This window comes from Apostichopus japonicus, chromosome 20, assembly GCF_037975245.1.
Source record: "Apostichopus japonicus isolate 1M-3 chromosome 20, ASM3797524v1, whole genome shotgun sequence".
In the NCBI taxonomy this organism is placed as follows: domain Eukaryota; kingdom Metazoa; phylum Echinodermata; class Holothuroidea; order Aspidochirotida; family Stichopodidae; genus Apostichopus; species Apostichopus japonicus.
This window is the reverse complement of record NC_092580.1, coordinates 22,560,753-22,578,892: the sequence shown is the minus strand read 5'-3', so window position 1 is coordinate 22,578,892 and position 18,140 is coordinate 22,560,753. Positions and strand designations below refer to the sequence as shown.

The following is an 18,140-nucleotide window of genomic DNA, read 5'->3' as shown; positions in this document are numbered from 1 at the left end:
GGAAGAGGCCGGTACAGCATACGGACCTTGCCTCTAAGGTTGATAAAATGTTTGACGGGTAATGCCTTGAAATTAGTTCTTCGATCACTTCAAGAAAAAACAGGAACGATTCCACTTGCTTTTTGTTGATTCCTTCTGAATTTTTCTGTTCTCAAATTAATATATAAATCATCACGATATCAAAGGCCGGCACGTTTTATTCAGGGCTTCTGATTTCACCTTAAAGCTTTCCTAGGGACACTATTATTATTGGGTATTGTTCATAATTAGTGGAATTAATCACTTCATTTAAAATACTACGGTCACCTATCCAATTTGCCCCATATTCAGTACTTTTTCGACAAATTCTTTTCGTTTTCATCATATACATATTTAAAGTTTTGATAAATCTGAAAAACTCATTAAATACGTGCAAACTAAATTTTTTATTTTAGACCCGCATAAGCCCACAAATATCATTTGAATGTTCCTCTTTTCAAAGAAGACAATAAAAAAATTCAAAAATCGCCTTTGGCCCAAACCTGTGTTCTGTGTCCTTGAAACGAAGGTTGTAGAAACAATGGATAACATAACAGTAATGAGGCGGTTACTCCCTTTACACCATCAATGCGCATAAATAGATCATGTTTGTTCATAAATAAAACTAGAATTAAGAAAATACATCTTTGATATATTTTGATGAAAGTTGCAGCTATGTTTATGATTTATAATGCCTAAGAGTGATGAGGACGGTGTTGTTCATAGGTTTCCGTAGACCTTTATAATATTACCATTAATTAGCAAATTGCTCCAAATAACCAATCACAAGCAGTTTTCTCTTAGCTCCGCCAACATGCTGGCCGTCGAGAAAGACAACCTGACATCTGAAATAAATCCATTGTTCTGGAACGGTTACATTAAGGTCACGTTAAAAAATAGTAATAATATGTTTTGAACTAGGTGAGGAAATATCTCCCAGGTATTTCATAAAGTCTGGCAGATATATCCAGGGTATTACTATGTGGGATTTATAAGAGATTTACAGAGTAAACCAAATTTTTGTAAAACATTACACGATACTAGTATTTGAAGACGTGTCATGGTGAGAAAATGGTTGGTAGAGAACAATCGCGTATGTTTTGAATATGTATTCGTATAACTATATACTACATGACAGGATAAATAAACAGATTGAATATGTTTTCTGTTACCAATCTTGTTTAGAGTTACGCGTGGTTGCGTGAAGATTTAACTCCTGCGTCTTTAATATGATTGGCCTATAGCCACACCTACATATACACGATTTCTGCTGATAGACAAATACACGCAACTCACTTCCGCTTATACAGTCAATAACTGACTTGGGTTTCATTTATAATGTTTGATGTATATAAGGTTCCCGGACTACAATCGTGTGTTAAGTTCTGCTCATTTCGTGTGTTTTCGCCTAAAGCAATGATGTTTTGTTGTTGTTTTTTTGGGGGGGGGGACAACAAATTCTCACAAATACACTCAGGCTGTTATCATAATCGCCACAATTTCAAAAGATATTCCACTGTGTCTTGCGCCACTGTCTTTATTTTCTTCCACTTCGATAGAATTATCGCTTACTAATCGAAGGGTAATACATGCATTGAATATACTTTTCAAAATTCAGTGAATTTTTCTATTAAAGAGATGACCGATAGCCAACGCTGGTGGTATTATGGACGTACAATTATTGTGTGCGTAGTATACTGTAGCTTAGGTTATAACCTATGTATTTTTTATGTCAATTGTCATTCATTGTGTAGAGGTCAAGAGAGATTCCATATATATCCATACAACTAGTACAGGTGTATATGTGACCCTGTTCTTAGTCAAGTTAGTGATACTGTTGTGTAACGGAGACCTAGCCTAAGCTTGCCTAGTTTCATAATTTACCACAATAACAACAGTTGCGCAATCGAAGTTCTCGAACACAATGGTAAACGTAACTCATATTTTCCTTCATAATATATAAATGACGGGGCTAATAACCATTTTTTAGTTCATAGAAACTAATTAAACAACTTCGAAAGTAATATATACTAATAGTAGAGAAGTTTAAGTAAAGAATATTCCCATAATATTTATACTAGTCTTGTTCGAGTCAATTATTAATGGATTTCTAATACTACCGTAGTGAGATTTATCTACGCCTATTTTAAATATTGGGAGTGTGTATAACTGTATATTCATGTATCAGAACCAATCAACAGTCGAGAAATAAAGTTCATGAATAAAGTATAATTTATCGCAATTCCTAAAATATGTCATTGATCGCTGGGTGTGAGAATATGATACCTTCCACACCTGCTACGAAGGTTACATGACGTCAGACTACAATCGTAATCAAAATAAACAACCCCAGTCTGTGGAATTCTTCTTTTGGTGATACGAAACGGATCTGATTTTACAAACAGAGTCGGGAAAATAATATATAATAGGACGGACTCTATTTGCAGGCAAGTCTATTAAAGCCCTTTAATAAACTACTGTTTGATAGCAGAGCATTTTGCTAGGACTCGACAGGTTACACAACTGTCTATGTCGTTACAGAGCTTTGACGTACCTTACTATATATTCACTGGCATATTACGAGTCTATATTCAGGTTGCATATGTGCAATACAACTTTTTTTTAAACTCATTCCACAATATTCTAATATACTGAGGTCAGTTGAAGGGATTTGCAGTTAACGTAATCACGAAATGAGGTTTAGTATCAAACATAAAATGGTTCATAGCTGAAAATTACGACGTACCATGGTCTTCAGAAACATGTAATAACGTAACAGATAACCATTTCTGAAGGATACTTCTGCAAACATATTTCAATGTTATTTTTTATGGTAATAGTTCTGTAATATAATGTAATGGTTTTGTTGTTGTTGTTGTTGAAGTTGTTCCTTTCAGGCCTGTATCAAAAGTTATAATTTATATATCACAAAAAAAAAATAGAACAGATAGCTATCTCTGCCAACAACAACGAAATCAGAGTAATCAATAAAGGAAAATCATAACCTCAAGTATCCGTGTTTGATATGTGACGTTATCGTTAAAGCGATATGGTATGCCGGTTGCAGAGAATGTAACGTCTGGGACGTCGTTACGGCTAATGTTCTTCTGTCTGCTCCATGAGGATGGATTATTTGACACCAGTAACATGCAATTCATACACCAGGGAATAAAATCGAAACACATTGGATGTCATTTAAGCACAATTGCGTTAAAGGCACAATTTGCGTCGTCAAATTTGGAAATGTGTTTGTGAAGTGGTGGGGAGGGGGGGGGGGTAGTGGATGGGCACACAAATATGAGAGTATCATCATCGGCGTGGGTACAAACTGCGAGTAGTGAAAGTTGACGCAACACGCACCAGTCTGAGCGCAGGGCACGTATGCCAAATCGTCGTGTGGGCCCAGGAACCCACTATATGGCCCCTAATCGGGTGAAGCTTTTCGGTTTCTTAGTTCCCATACGTAATTTCAGCTTCAAAGAAGCAGATGTTTGGAAAATCAGATGAACATAATTATAGTCTGAATGGAAGTCAAATAGTTGTGTATCTACCTGCTATTTTCTTAAAGTATGTTTTATATTGGACTTGGCAATGGGATTTCGGGGATCCATAGGACCACAGAGATAGTGGCCGACAGATCTGTAAACCTAGTACATTCTTTGCTTTTATAGAGCCTGCTCTTCATCTATAGACCATCAGTATATCGGAAAGAGCTTTCTTTCTGTTCTCGTCTTTGTGTTAAGCGGTTCAAGCCTGTGCGTAGCTCTGCGAAAATCCGTCAGTAGACAATCATTCACTCTTCAAAGTGAAAGTATAGTTTCAGTCAAAGATGTTTAATATCACTAGCAAGAAATAGACTTAGTAGTCACAACAAAAAGAAAAACAAAAGCACCAATATTCAATCATTGTAATATATGATTTTTTTCGTTATTTATTCTTCTACACATTACCAATGATTAAACCACGGGCCCTTTGGAATTAAAATGCAAAACTGCATTCAGATGGAAACAAATTTGAATATTAATTTGCACAATTAGCTTGGTTTTAACTATGTTCTTCTGTTATAGGGAAAATAACGAAAATTAATATTATAACAAAATCGTTCTTTTCGCTCGTCGAGTTCCAAAACCAAATTTCTGTGAAGATCAATAGCCATTGCTTGTGTGTAGTTACTTTCCGCCGTGTTCATCTAAATCTTTAGATAAAGTTGTAGGGGAGACGAAGTTGCAAACAGCCGGCCGTCAAAGTTTGGCTCATCTTTGTCAGGTTATAATGGATAAATACAATTTTCTTTAAACGTCAATATCGACTCGTCTGTTTAGTGTTATGTTTTAGATATTTTCAATGCAGAGCTTTATGGTATACCGGATAGACCTATACACTTTTTTTGCTATAGACTATTTGAGGGTTAGACAGGTCGTATTTTCATCTCCGTAAATCTGAGACTGTATGAGTAAGTATTAGCGCCCCGATTGTACAGAGCGACACCAGTATAACTGCTGCTGCTGTAGTCCCCGTTGAGGTTTGCATCAAAGCAATAATTGTACCACCAGGCGCCATGATAATAAGATGCACAGTTATAACCACTGCTGTCGTGTGTTGAGAAGTCTCTCCCTCGGTGATAAGCCATGTAGTCGTTCCCTAGAGATGGAGAAACCAAAGTCACGTCAGTTTTGTTATGGTAGACTACATGTTACATCGGCATTGTTTTTCCGCAAATTTTGTTTGACATTTTGCTTCATCTCTAATATATATCTTTAAAAGTGGTTATGTCACACGTTAAATCAGTGCACGGTCTTGCAATCACGCAGCGAATGCAACGCATTATTCTTGTATAAATACTGTGCTTAAATCTATGTTTGTCAGATTTTGTAATATATGCTGTTGAATATTCATGGTTAAAAATATCCTATCCAACGCATAAATAATGTTTTTATTTATTCCATCATTTCGTTCGTGTATATCAAAGGGATTTATCCCATCTAAACTTTGGACTTTTAAAAATGCTCCGAAATCAATTGCTTGTATCCAAAATATTAAAACTGAATGTGTTATATGATTTAAATGAAGTTGTCTGACTTTGGTTAATATAGTAACGAACTAAACTGGTATAAACTTTAAAGTAAATCGAAGTCATATCCAGCCTACATTTCACCGATATCATTAGGTCACTACAAGGGGTTAGCTACAGTTAACTTGAAGGAATATTATCAATGTGAGACCGATTCCAAATTATTATGCGAAAATGGAACCGCTTTCTTCAAAAAATAAGTTGGGGTATTTTTTGAGTTTTATAATTTCATATAATTTTGTATCCATTTCATATCACACATATCAAAAATCATTTTTTTTCTTTTCAGAAGGACTCTGGCGTAAAAATTAAACAATGTTTTCAGTTTCGTCCTTTATTCATGTACATTTATCTGTTCCTGAAAGTAGTGTTACTGGAAAAAATTAAGAAATGTTTACATTCTGTCGAGTCTACGAGTAACTCTTTTATGACATTTCAACAATGACAACTATGGCGTTATAATGAGTATCGTACATGGCCTATATATGCTACATGAAGGTTAATGTACAAAACAGGGGGACGGGGGAAAATGGTGAGAGATTGAACGAACGCTCTTCGTGTGAGCTGCGTACATAATAACCCTAATAATTAGTCTGAAATATTTTGAAACGATTGAATAACTTTAGGTATGAATATTTGATGTCAATTCTCGTGTATGACGGAATACGTGGTACTAATCTTTCGGAAGGTACATTATTACTATTATTTGTAAGTGGTTTAGAGTTATTCATATCCAGCTCTACGTAAAGGCTATTGATGGCGGTTGGGTTGCTGATCCTTTAACTAACTATATATCTATTCATAATATATACAGTAACGCAACTGGTCAGAATCGCTAAACTTGAAAGAATAATAATAATTATAATAATAATAACAAAGTCTTCAAGCAACTAGACTGCAGGGGTGGGCAACCTACGGCTTGCGGGCCACATGCGGCCCGCCAGTGATTTTGCTGCGGCCTGTGAGATGTCTCATGAAAAAGAAAAAAATCAATCTAGTTTACATCATCACAAACAATTGAGTCAGCTTCTTAGAATTTATGATACTGTCAGGTAGGCCTTCTATCCCCATTAATTACCAACTGTAGTGTATTAACATTAATTTTTGTGGATACAGATTAAGTACACAAACATATTGCTTGAAAGTCCTCGGAATGAAAGATATGAAATCAACAGCAGGTCGTCGGTTAGGTGCTGCCCAGTCAATTTTTTTCACTCCTTATATCTGGCCCATTTATTCAAAAAGGTTGCCCACCCCTGAACTAGAGGTTTGAATACATTTAAGCAGGAAAGTTTCTATGGTTTAATATTTGACACAGGTCATCATTGAGACATTAGTTGAATTTATCAATTTTTAACATCCATAATGAATATGAAATGAATTCTTCTAAGTAACTTAAAAGACGCAAACCATTAAGAAAAGAAGTCATCGATAGATATCATGTATCATCACTCATAGTTATTTCCAACATCTGTGGGAACTGATATCAGCAGCAGTACTTAAAGTGCAGTTGTAACCATCCACTCACCTGTATTACCGGTAAAGCTTCCAAGGGTTTCTAATCTGTAATTGTTCGCTTCGTTGCTGATGCGAAATGCGTCATAGTTGAGATTATACGACACGCCATCCCGGTTTACCAAATCAATGCGCATTTTATAGCTTTTTTGATTCGTCATGTGATAGAGTTTTTCATTTCCTAGCCATAATTCCCCAGTCGCTGTATCGGGAAACCCAGTCTTGTAGCTGTCCCAGGTGCGGTAAAAATCAACAGAACCATCTTGACGTCTCTGAAATACCTGATAGAGGGAAATAGTACAATGAAAAATAAACCTTTGTCCATCGGCCATGTGTCATATCAGATGATCCGGTTACGCAACAACTTGACTTGTGGATTTCTTTGAAGGCAAACTGTTACGACTGACCGTAAGTAGCCAGGATGCATACACTCATCAGACGAAGACGTATGAAATCAGTCCATTGATGCTATGTTTCACATGTTGCCATGCATATAAAGAGCCGCCAAGAATCTTCATTTGAAAAAGTGCGCCCATTTCGATATCTATATCACCTAATAAGACACCTATATTTTTTCTTACTCCTTCGGGTTAAGAAGGAAAACACTTGCAAATGCATGCTGGGATAACCTTCTTCCCTTCCCGCCCCACCCTCCTCAAACTCTACTTTTAAAAGCCAATATTATGTCTTACTGTCCAACCGCCTCTGTTGGACATCTCACAGTAAACTTCAAATTCCGATCCAGGCCAACCAGCTGGTTTGATGTTGTACACGCCATCATTTCTTAAACCAGATGTATATACATCATGACAATCGGTAAATTCATTGCGGGTACAACTTTCTCCGTCTCCTTCGAATCCCTCTCGGCAGCGGCATCCAAATGTATCGCTTCGCTCCTCACAAACGGCATTGGCATCGCATCTGAAGCTGGAATCGCATCTCAAGGTACCTGCCTCGCATGAACAACGTTCTGTACAATCATCGTTGACGTAGCTACTACCGTCCTGATTGAAAAATGTAGTAAAACTATGAACATCATGCAAAACAGTCATGGATTTTAAAACTGTCAACTTTGTGATTCAATATTTATAACTACCGTTGGCATTTCAACCAAATATACATGTTGCGCTAAACTATGTGATGAAGCGTGTATATATATGTACTTCAACAAGATTTTAGTTTACATGCTGACTGCTGTGATTTCAATGCCCAATCCCCTCCCCACCTTCCCTCACCCACCCCCCACCCCCCATTCCCATCTCTTATATAAAGCGATTAAACAATGACTTACCGGAATAACACCTCTTCCTGTTAAGTAGCAACCGCATGCTTGAGGGAGTACACATGTATCACCTTTGATAAAATATCCTCCCGGACAGATACAAGACTCGTCATCCTCTGCGCTGCAGGTATCCTCGCAGACATCCGGGTTCGCACATGACGTTTGGCAGGAACAATTCTTGAAAACCATATTACTTGGACAAGTTTCAATAAAGGAATCTAGAATGAGAACGAAATAGAACAAGGCTGCATGTGTTAGTTCGTGTTGAACATAAATTAAAAAATGAAAATAACGTTTCTGACTGTGAATGGACTCATTGCAGCGTCTTTTTCAAAGAGAGAGGTTAACAAGTGCTGACAGTTTCACTCGAAGGTTCAAAGTGTTTCTCCCTATATCCTTTGGTTTAAGATTTCAAACTTACCGATTGTTCCGGTGCTTTTACCAACACTGACTATACGAAACTTGCTAAACTCATCACTGATTCGAAAAGCTTCGTAGGTGGCGAAAAACGAAGACCCTGCAGAATTCTCGAAATCAATTCGAAGTTGGTATTTCTTTTGATTTGTAAGGAAACTCAGCTTTTGGTTTCCGATCCAAAACTCACTTCTCAAAAAACCAAAGCCTTCCTTGTAATCTGACCAGCTCCGATCAAAGTTAATTGAGCCATCCACACGTCGTTGAATCACCTGAAATATGATATAAAATGTATTGCTAGATGTTTTCAAAGTACATTCCTGGAGGAGCTGATAATTCAAAATTCCAGCCATTGAGAACTAGTTATATAGACAGTTAAGTCACTCAGTGTGTATAAAGATTTATGCAGTAGCAGTTAATATTTTTGGAAATTATTGCATGGGTGATAATAATCTGATTTTCTAGTATATTTGGGGGCCATACTGATGACATTCAAAGGTCACCCATTCAATTAAATAATTCATATTCTATTTGTAAGGGAAGTAAGTTAGCAAAAGCGCCATGTTAGTATGGATAAAGCGTGATAAACTATTGATAAATGTGAAACTTTATAGCAGACCATTTAGTCTGAGATACTTTATTCGTCTAATACTTACACGGTTGCATACGGGACTGAAAGCAAAGAAAGGATTTATATCCCAATGTTAGGAGATGAGGGAGTACGGGGTGGGGCGCAGTGTGGGAAATGTGTCCTACTGGTATTGCGTACGATAGATCCCGTTTCTGGTTTATAATATATATATATATATATATATATATATATATATATATATATATATATATATATATATATATATATATATATATATAAAACAGATTGATTAATAATGGAAAACAACTTTTAGAATGTATCTTACTGTCCAACCACCGCCGTCTATGTCATTCTCACAGAATACTTCAAATGGTTCATCAAATCCCTCTGGTTTTATTACGAACACACCACTCGAGTTATTGTTTGAGCACTGGGCCTTGACTTCTGCGCAGTCTCGGGGATATTCGGAACGTTGATAGAAAAAGTACGATGCTTCTACAAACATGACATAATATAGTAATTAATTTATTACTATGTAATAATATATATTGTAGTTACATTACGCTTTATAGGTCACCAAAAAAAATTGCGGTGATCTTATTTATTTATCATGTCAACAACATTCGGCCAAAATTACTTAAAATTATTCATCTTTCTTTTTTTTTTTTAAACTACTGAAAGCTTGGTTTCGTCTGATATTTCGAAAGTACATAAAGGTTATTTTCTTGAAACACGAAACAAACGTACTTACTGACCTGCGGTATTATTGAATTTGAAGGAAACCCGAGCAAATCAACCCGTGCCTTTATCGTATGCTTAGGTGTGTGAAAATTATGTGGGCAGAGGAGATGAGTGGATTGAATGAATTCAAGTTGGCATAGAAATAAGTAAAGATTCAGTCTCCATTTTCAGCGTTGTGGGGAGAAATTTAAAAAAAATCATGATTCGAAGCACATTACTAACATAGTTTGGAAGTTTTGATTGCGAATATTAAGAAAGAACAAACATTTTTACAAATGGCTTCACTCACCTTGATTGTTTCCTCCACTTTTTGGAGTTCCCTGAAGAGAGAAAAAACAAAGATATTATTCCCTAAAAGCTGCTTTTATTAGAATGTGTAGAGTGGATAGAAAAGTTTACATAACAATGTTACTGCCTTTCCTTGTTTCCACAAGCCATAAAATGTTATCGAGTTTACGATTAGCGACAAACAAACTTTGCCTCAAACCGTTCTGGCTTTTTTAACAGATTTGTATCAACTGGCAGTTATTTTCGCCAATTTACTTGATGCGCAGCCAAAACTGGTTTGAATTCTTTGTTCCTTTGTCTTGATTCGAAGATAAAGAAATCTATGGATTTTGCTTTTTAATATTATTTAATGTAGCATCGCAGGACTTACGGGTTATCTCTAGAAGTGTAAGGATTTTTCTTTTAATTGGATAGTATTTGTACACGAATACATCATTGCCAAAGGACAATATATACGGTATGGATATGCAAGGAATGTACGGTAAACAAAATATGATATGGAGGAAGCATTTTGGAGGTAGGTGTAAATTGTTGTGTTATTCACAATATATGTCTGATCTACAAAGTAGGAAAACAAGATTTCATTTGCGATTATATCGATATAATAATACTATAATATGCAATTATAAAACAAAACTGAAGTATTTCAACTTGTTTCTTGTACAGTGTTGAAAAAAAAGATCAATGAAAATTAGCGTACCAGTATGTAATCGCATGGTGGGGGGGGGGGGCGTGGTGGGTGTATGAGCTTCATCGGAATAGTTATAGAGATTTTGAGGAGAACGTTTAGATTTGAAACACTCACAGAAAGAATTGATAAGTAAGTTTACTGTTTGGTTTGGAAGAGGAAAATGTAATAGTTCTAAAACTATCACTGTAGTAAAATGTCATTCGCATTTCCTATAGGTGTCGTGCCACAATTAATCGCTCCATTGACTTACCTACTAAATTCGTGATTTTACTAAAGCATAGATAAAAGTTTTCACCCGTTATGTCCTACCCACCAAATGATAGCTGAGGGCTTGGCTTGTCATGGCACCTGCAAATTTCCAAATCATGACCATTTAGATTTTGAGCTAGAAGAGGAGTAATATCAGCATACTGAACCGCAATCATTTTAGTTTGCTCACTCGGAGTAATATCCACATTTAACAAAACAATTTCTAAAAATTCATGATATCACCTTCAATTCTCCATATTTTCAAACCATTAGTAGGTCTATACATTGATTTATGTTCTTTCACATAAAAACAGAAAAGCGATAATGGTGACTGAAAATATGACAAAACAAGCACTGCAGTAGGTCGTTTTAAGTCATTTTGTTCTAAGGTTAACCTTACGAGCATGTACATTACTGTAATGGTGGTACGATACCTATTTACTATGTTTTAATTACAAACAGTAAGTCATTTTTAAGTTTTAAAAACCTCTTTAAAGTCTGGTGACGACATAACATGCACTAGACGCTGATATATCTACTCTTAGCTCTATATATTCAAGCTCTGGCTCTAATTTGAGGTTTTATTACTTGAAAGCTTCAATTTTTACTCACGTTTCGTTACTATCAAGTATCATATTTGCTTGAAAAAGTGCTGTTAACAAACTGCTTATTTACTTCTAAAGCCTGTGTAGTTAAATATATAAAAGTCAGCCTATATTACATGACGTTTGGATCCTAGTATTATCTTCCGGCATCGAAACGCTTGATATGAATATGACATTTAAATTTTTCTCTGGATAGATATGAAACTTTGTATATATAAAGCAATAAAAACTAACTTACTGTTATTTATTTGAGTAATATCTCTGTCGCATATAGAGTAAACATTTTATCAAAATATTACTGAAATAAATCACAATAATATGTGTTAGAGGGAAAGAGATTTTTTACTGTGTTTTGTTAACAAATAATATAAAAGAAATAAAACACATCAGCCTTAAGATGTTCAGTGCTTAAGCTGCAAAGACTTACAATAATCGTTTGCAATTACTGTGAGAACTTGGCAGTCTGAACCATATACAGCAAAAGAGAAGAAAATCAATTTATAGCGTTTTGTAAGGTAATTTGTTACTATAACCTCACTTTTATCACAGTAAGTTATGGTGTAATTCTCATGTTGCCAATTTAAGAATATCTAGCGGATTTGATTCCATCTGGCCAACAATCGTTTTGGCGTAAGGCCAAATTTTACACTATAACGACCACTTAAAACAATAAACTGTTAAGATTTCTGTAATGGTATACCGGACCAGCTAAATGAAAGTATATACTCAGGACATAGCTGGATATCTCAGCTTGATACCAATACATAATCAATATATATATATATATATATATATATATATATATATATATATATATATATATATTGTATCTATCAGGATAGAAGGACACAAATCTACATTGAAGAAAAATATCATAACATATGTTATTTAATGTTTGCATTTTTTAAGCTACTACTGACAACAGAAAAAAAATGCTGACATTTCTTTTCTTCAGTCTGTCAGTATTATAACGATTCTTTAATCCAAAATGATCATTTATGTAGATTTTAAGTGCACTTTTGATAAAGTTGTTTCAATGTATACACGAGTAACGGTGAATGCATTCTGTAGGAATAAGAAATAAATTCGAACTTTCAAAAAGACGGAAACTTGAGGCAAATAAACTCCTGGAAATATAAAAGCGGGCAGGGTAGCATGAGATAAATATTGAACCAGTATATTTCAACCAGTACGATGCGAATTATTTCGTTGATATTCGAATGATAATATTCATAGCTATATATATTAAGAATATATTAAGATATAAGGTTTTATAGCTAAATTTTGATAAGATGACCCTTTTCATATAAAAAATATACAGCTCATTTTATCGTGATAAGTTAACGTGTCATTCTCATGTCGTCAGCTTATCCAGAATTATTCCACAATTATTGGCACAATTACCTGTGGGAACATCAAACTGTTTCTCTGTATACCAACCGCTGTAAAACAATTGACGAGAGACTTTTTTCATTTTAATTGGTTCTTAGTTTGTTTTTGGATTGTTTTAATTTAAAATTTGTTTTTACAGTTTTTTAACATCTTTTCTCTCACTTACAAACATTTTATACAAGTTGTAATGTTATCGTAAAAACTAAATTAAAGGATCGGGATAGAATTTGCCAGTATATCTAGTGACCAACCTCAGCATACCGCATAATAATGTATCTATATTTAGGTAGGCGGGAACAGTTAATATCGAAGGAAAAGATATTTTTAAAGATATGCCTCTGAATGAAATATCATGTTTGAATGATAATACTGAGAAGGAGGAGGTAACGTCGGCTACTTAAAAAGCTATTCTGTCACTGTTTAGGATTGAAACCAAACGTCTATACACACTAGTATAGTTGGAAACTGCCTGCTGTTAGTATAATAAGTATAAACTTAGAAAAGACGTAACATTGAGGCGAAGACATTCTTCATAAGTATTAGGTGAATGGAGTGAGTGATATAAAATAATTAACTACAAAAATTAAAATTTTCAGTATCAATCTTCGATATCTTTGAAATTATTAAATGGAAGATAAAATATTAACATTTACATTAAAGATTTGCTCTAGTAAGTTTACTCGGATATTTCGTATAGAGTCATAATAAACTCCTGTAATGAACGATATGGATCGAAAATGACATACGGCGTTGAAATACTCTTTTGAAGGTATGATAGATTGGGTTGAAGGGAAAATTGGGGGTGATGGGTAGATATGCATCGTTCAAACATTGTGTAGTGAAAAAGATGTAATCACTTGCTGGTCTGAGTGACAATCCGCTCATTAAAGGAGGACAGACATTTTCTTTGTCAATAATAACGCTTTTAACAAAATAGAAGCATTCAACCGCCAAAATACAATATAGGAATTAAAATATGTGAAGTCCTGTGTTCATTTCAATAGATGCAGGAAATTCAGGTTGTTTTAATTTATATTATTTTGCAAGAACATGTCGGAAAGCATCTTCGAAATACGGTAATCGAAAGTATGGCTGTGTTTCGATCAAATAAGAAATGTGAATGACACACACTTTCAACTCTTTCGAATAAAAACGGCAATGTTTTTTATTTTTATTTATCTTTTTATCATTTTTGAGTTATTAAAAATAACATATGCCGTTATAACGTACGTTTGCTGATATGTTAATATTTTCATGCGTTTTTCGTCATCATGATGTTAATAAAACTTCACAGCTAGGGAGAAAGTTAACACGGTGTTCAAATATGTCAATATGCTCTAAGTTATCCCCCTGCACCCACAAAATATATTAGTAAAAAGGACTGAATATGTAAAGCAATCTGTATCTACTTGTCATTCTTCATGAACTACAGACACAAGAAATTGATTACAGTACCCCAGAAAATAACAAAATGGGGACTCTGAATGAAAATGCATACAACCAAAGAACGACTTTAACGAAAATACGAAAGAATGTGGGGAAATGTAGATTATAAATGAGACAAACAGTTTTTACAGTTTTTAGAACTAAGTTGGTTTTTTTTAAACCTTTTTTTTTTAATTAAGATTTATCATTACTGTTCGTTAATCTTCTAACGCCTAGAAACTGTTTGCATGCTAAATGCTAGACGAGGGTTCCAAACTTCAACAGGTGAAAAAACACTTAACTTTGTCTGATAAGACTCAACTCACAAGGAAAGCGATATCAAGATCAATAAATGTATAAAATAGTTCAGCAAGTTAGTAAAACTTGGTACTGCAAAAGGCTCAATATTACTAAAATATTTTTCCCCACACAAATATGTAAGTTCTAAAACATTTTACAGTTAATATTGTGAGTAGAAGAACACTCACCGAATATCCATCAAAATGAACGATTTAGATATGAATCTAGTCTCAAAGTAAAATATAGATATTAATCTAGTCTCAAAGTACGATATAGATATGAATCTAGTCTCAAAGTTTTTTTCCTATCTGTAATGTCAGTCACGTTTCATTCATGTAATATAGAAATTAAAGTTAAGTTTGAATAAATCGATTGTTGATTTTTTAACAATGAATTCGAAACTATTTCACATCTCCCTCTCTCTTTTTATCCTCTTCCTTTTTTGTACTTCTTAAGTATGGATGAAGACACCCCTAAATATATACATTTTTTGTAGCATAAGTTTATAAAGTTTTAAAACTACGTCTGTATTTTGTGTGCAAATTTCAATATGCCTGAAATAGTAGTAAGAAATGATAATTAGTTTAATCAGTAAAAACATTACATTGAAGAGGAAACTATAATTACTTATACATGATAACTTAAAGGAGTCGTTTCTTCTTGAACAAAAATTGTTACATTAATATCAAGCATTTTATTAACATATTCATTTACATGTTTGAAATACTTTTTATACGTTTTATAGAAGGAATCTTTTTTATGAATTCTCGAAGTAGAACTGACTGTGTTAAATATGTAGTAAACCAGGAAAGGGAGATGCAGTGATAGCTAATATAATTCTACTTAATTAATCTCATTTTGAGAAAATGTTACCATAATTTTGAATTTACACTCTTACCAAATGTTTTTGACTTTTGGGTTTTTCTAAAAACAGTGATTTTCTAAAGATATTTAAAAGTCACAAAGAAGAAATCGTTATCTTCACAAATATCTATATTCCGATACAAGGTATATAGAATAAAAAGTAACAATATCATTGAATATTTTGTTCGTGGATTAATCAAGTATTTTAAAAATTTGAAGGATGTGATCCTCCGTGATAGGAGGTAATTGTTATTGTTAACGTAAACCGATAAACTGAATGCAACTAGTTTCCTAAATAGATTGAGATTAGAAAGAGCAAACCATAAAGAAATATATATGTACTAGTATGTACCCCTAGCCCCCCCCCCCCCCAAAAAAAAAAAGATGTGTTCATTCGCTAGACGATTGTTCAGTTTTGATTTCAAGTTATGCAGCAGGATTGAAATAAAAATAAATTTGCTGTTTTGTGATTTATTTTTCGTTTGAAAAATAATTAATACATGAAAGTTTGATTAATTGCAACCATATTTTGAGAACTAAATACTCTACAGCTTTGGTAAACAGCAAAACGTTTGACTTTATTTTCTATCAAGACGTATAGACGTAACACATTTCATAATTGAAATACCGTAAAAGTATAAGGAAATGGAGATACGGTTGATGTTGGCGAGAGGTTTTATAGAAATATAGGAACTGGCATTAATATAATATAACCTAAAATTAACTATAGTGTCTGGAAACGAGTTTTGATTGACGATAGCAAAATAAAGTCACAGAATATTACTCGAACCTAAAGCAAAACAAATGTTGTGTTTGCAACTACATCAAGTAACGTGAGTTTATACAAGAAAGGTGTAGGTGAACCGATTAAAATTGGTAACAATTTAGAAAGTTTCAAGTAAGCGACAGATAAACAGGATAGTAGCCTATAGGACAACTGTGAATATGCAGCGTGAATTTGGAAATGTACTTGCAAAATAGAAAAGAAGGCAAGGGGTGATACACAAGAATTATTATTTAAAAAAATATGCAAGTATGAGGAGCTTTTTTATGAAAAAGAAAAGATAAAACACAAAATAATTCTTAAGAATCTTCTAAATGAGCGGCAGAAATCTATCAGCAAGTCTGTCAATTAGAAGAGAACTTTATCTGCATTTGATGTTTCAAAAAAAATTATCGATTGAAACAAACAGAATATAGAAATAAGATGGCGGGTAAAAAAGATTGACAAATTGTACCATAACTTCACGAAAGTTCAAAATTGAATTTTCAGCTGACACAAGAAGGAAAAATGGAGAAAAATTTCGGACTTACCAATTCTTGAGAGTTCGCTGCATTTAGAGCTATCGATGCAAAAATGGTGATTTTTAAAATGATACTGTAGAGATGAAAATCCTCCATTGTGACTTTTATACACTTTGATGGTCTCGATGCAATAGATGGAAATGACAGACAGTACCACTGTTGGTGGAAATAACTTGTAAGAAAGCAACCCACGCAGTGAAACGTCACAAATCTACCGAGGCCAACCTGGGACTTAATTTATTTTAAATCGTTGAGCACTCAAAAAGTTGTCATGCATGGTAACTGTCTGGTTTCGTTCGGTCTATATAAGCTTCTGTCTGCTTTCTCATTAATCGAATTTTTGTCTTTCATAGCGGCAGCCAGTTATTTTAAATCTTTAAAATGTTATACAATTTTGATGGCTTCTATACGGTGCCATAATTTTTTGTGTTTCCTCACCACGTTGTAACAATAGCATATTGTTTCGTAGGTGTCAGATGCTTTAAATATACATCAAGAAATCTTGCCCAACAGGTGGCATCAATTTTCAAGTGCCTCCTGGTTAAACAAGAGCAAGTTTCACATTGAGCCTATTGAAAAGTGCAACATGATGTTAACCTGTAGAACTGTTGGTTATTAATGTATAAACCTAAACTACTGCAAAGTTTTTCCTATCTCGACAATATTTATTATGCATTAGAACATATACCTATGTACGTGTATTAATCAAATACTTTATTTATGAGAAACATGAATAAGTTGTGTTTTTACTGGTTTTATTTAGGGCGATTATGTTGGAGTCATATGCCTTGCAGCAGTTTTTGTGCTGATTTTAATAAGCTCTATACTATATTCTACTTATTGTAAGAGATTAAATTGATTTCAAGTAACGACATTTTTAATAAATATCTGACAGTGATCCTGTTTGTGACTTTATACTCACTATAAAGTGTCATAATATGGGATCGTGGGTCTTCCGGTAGAGTGTGGAAGTGGAATACGGATCTTTCCTCTATAAGGTTGATAAAATGTTTGACGGGTAATGCCGTCAAAAGGGTACTTCGATAACTTCAAGAAAAAACATGAACGATTCCACTGTACTTTTCGCTGATTTCTTCTATTTTATGTTCTCAATTTAATGTTTGAATCATCATGATATAAAAATGCCGGCAAATTAGTTCAGGGCTCCTTATTTCATCATCAAAAATCTCAATCTTTAGCTAGGGATAATACTATTAGGGGAATTTTTTCACAATTAGTGGAATTAATCACTTCCCTTAACAAATTTACTACGGTATTAATAAACAGATTGCTCCAAGTAACCAATCACAGGCAGTTTTCTCTTAGCTCCGCCTACATGCTGGCCGCCGAGAATGACAACCTGACATCTGAAAACTCATTGTTCTGGA

General features: G+C 34.1%; 1 protein-coding gene across 1 annotated transcript; it reads right to left on the bottom strand.

Moving 5' to 3' along the window:
- Positions 1-3,919: 3,919 nt before the first annotated feature.
- On the bottom strand, positions 3,920-16,915 carry LOC139962214 (uncharacterized). The gene is made up of 8 exons (XM_071962212.1): positions 16,762-16,915; positions 9,923-9,953; positions 9,218-9,387; positions 8,308-8,572; positions 7,896-8,104; positions 7,297-7,608; positions 6,618-6,885; positions 3,920-4,659 (listed from the first exon to the last, which is right to left on the bottom strand). Exons 1-8 carry the CDS (start codon positions 16,846-16,848, stop codon positions 4,427-4,429), a joined length of 1,575 nt encoding a protein of 524 aa, XP_071818313.1. The 5' UTR covers positions 16,849-16,915; the 3' UTR covers positions 3,920-4,426.
- Between the last annotated feature and the right edge of the window lie 1,225 nt (positions 16,916-18,140).

What these genes read in the sequence shown, in the direction of transcription:
- LOC139962214 (XM_071962212.1), bottom strand. Translation starts at nt 16,848, where the DNA reads ATGGAGGATTTTCATCTCTACAGTATCATTTTAAAAATCACCATTTTT. An exon ending in AAGTGGAGGAAACAATCAAG is followed by an intron (nt 9,388 to 9,922) that starts GTGAGTGAAGCC and finishes TCATGTTTGTAG; the next exon opens with AAGCATCGTACTTTTTCTAT. An exon ending in CCAACAGAGGCGGTTGGACA is followed by an intron (nt 6,886 to 7,296) that starts GTAAGACATAAT and finishes TCCCTCTATCAG; the next exon opens with GTATTTCAGAGACGTCAAGA.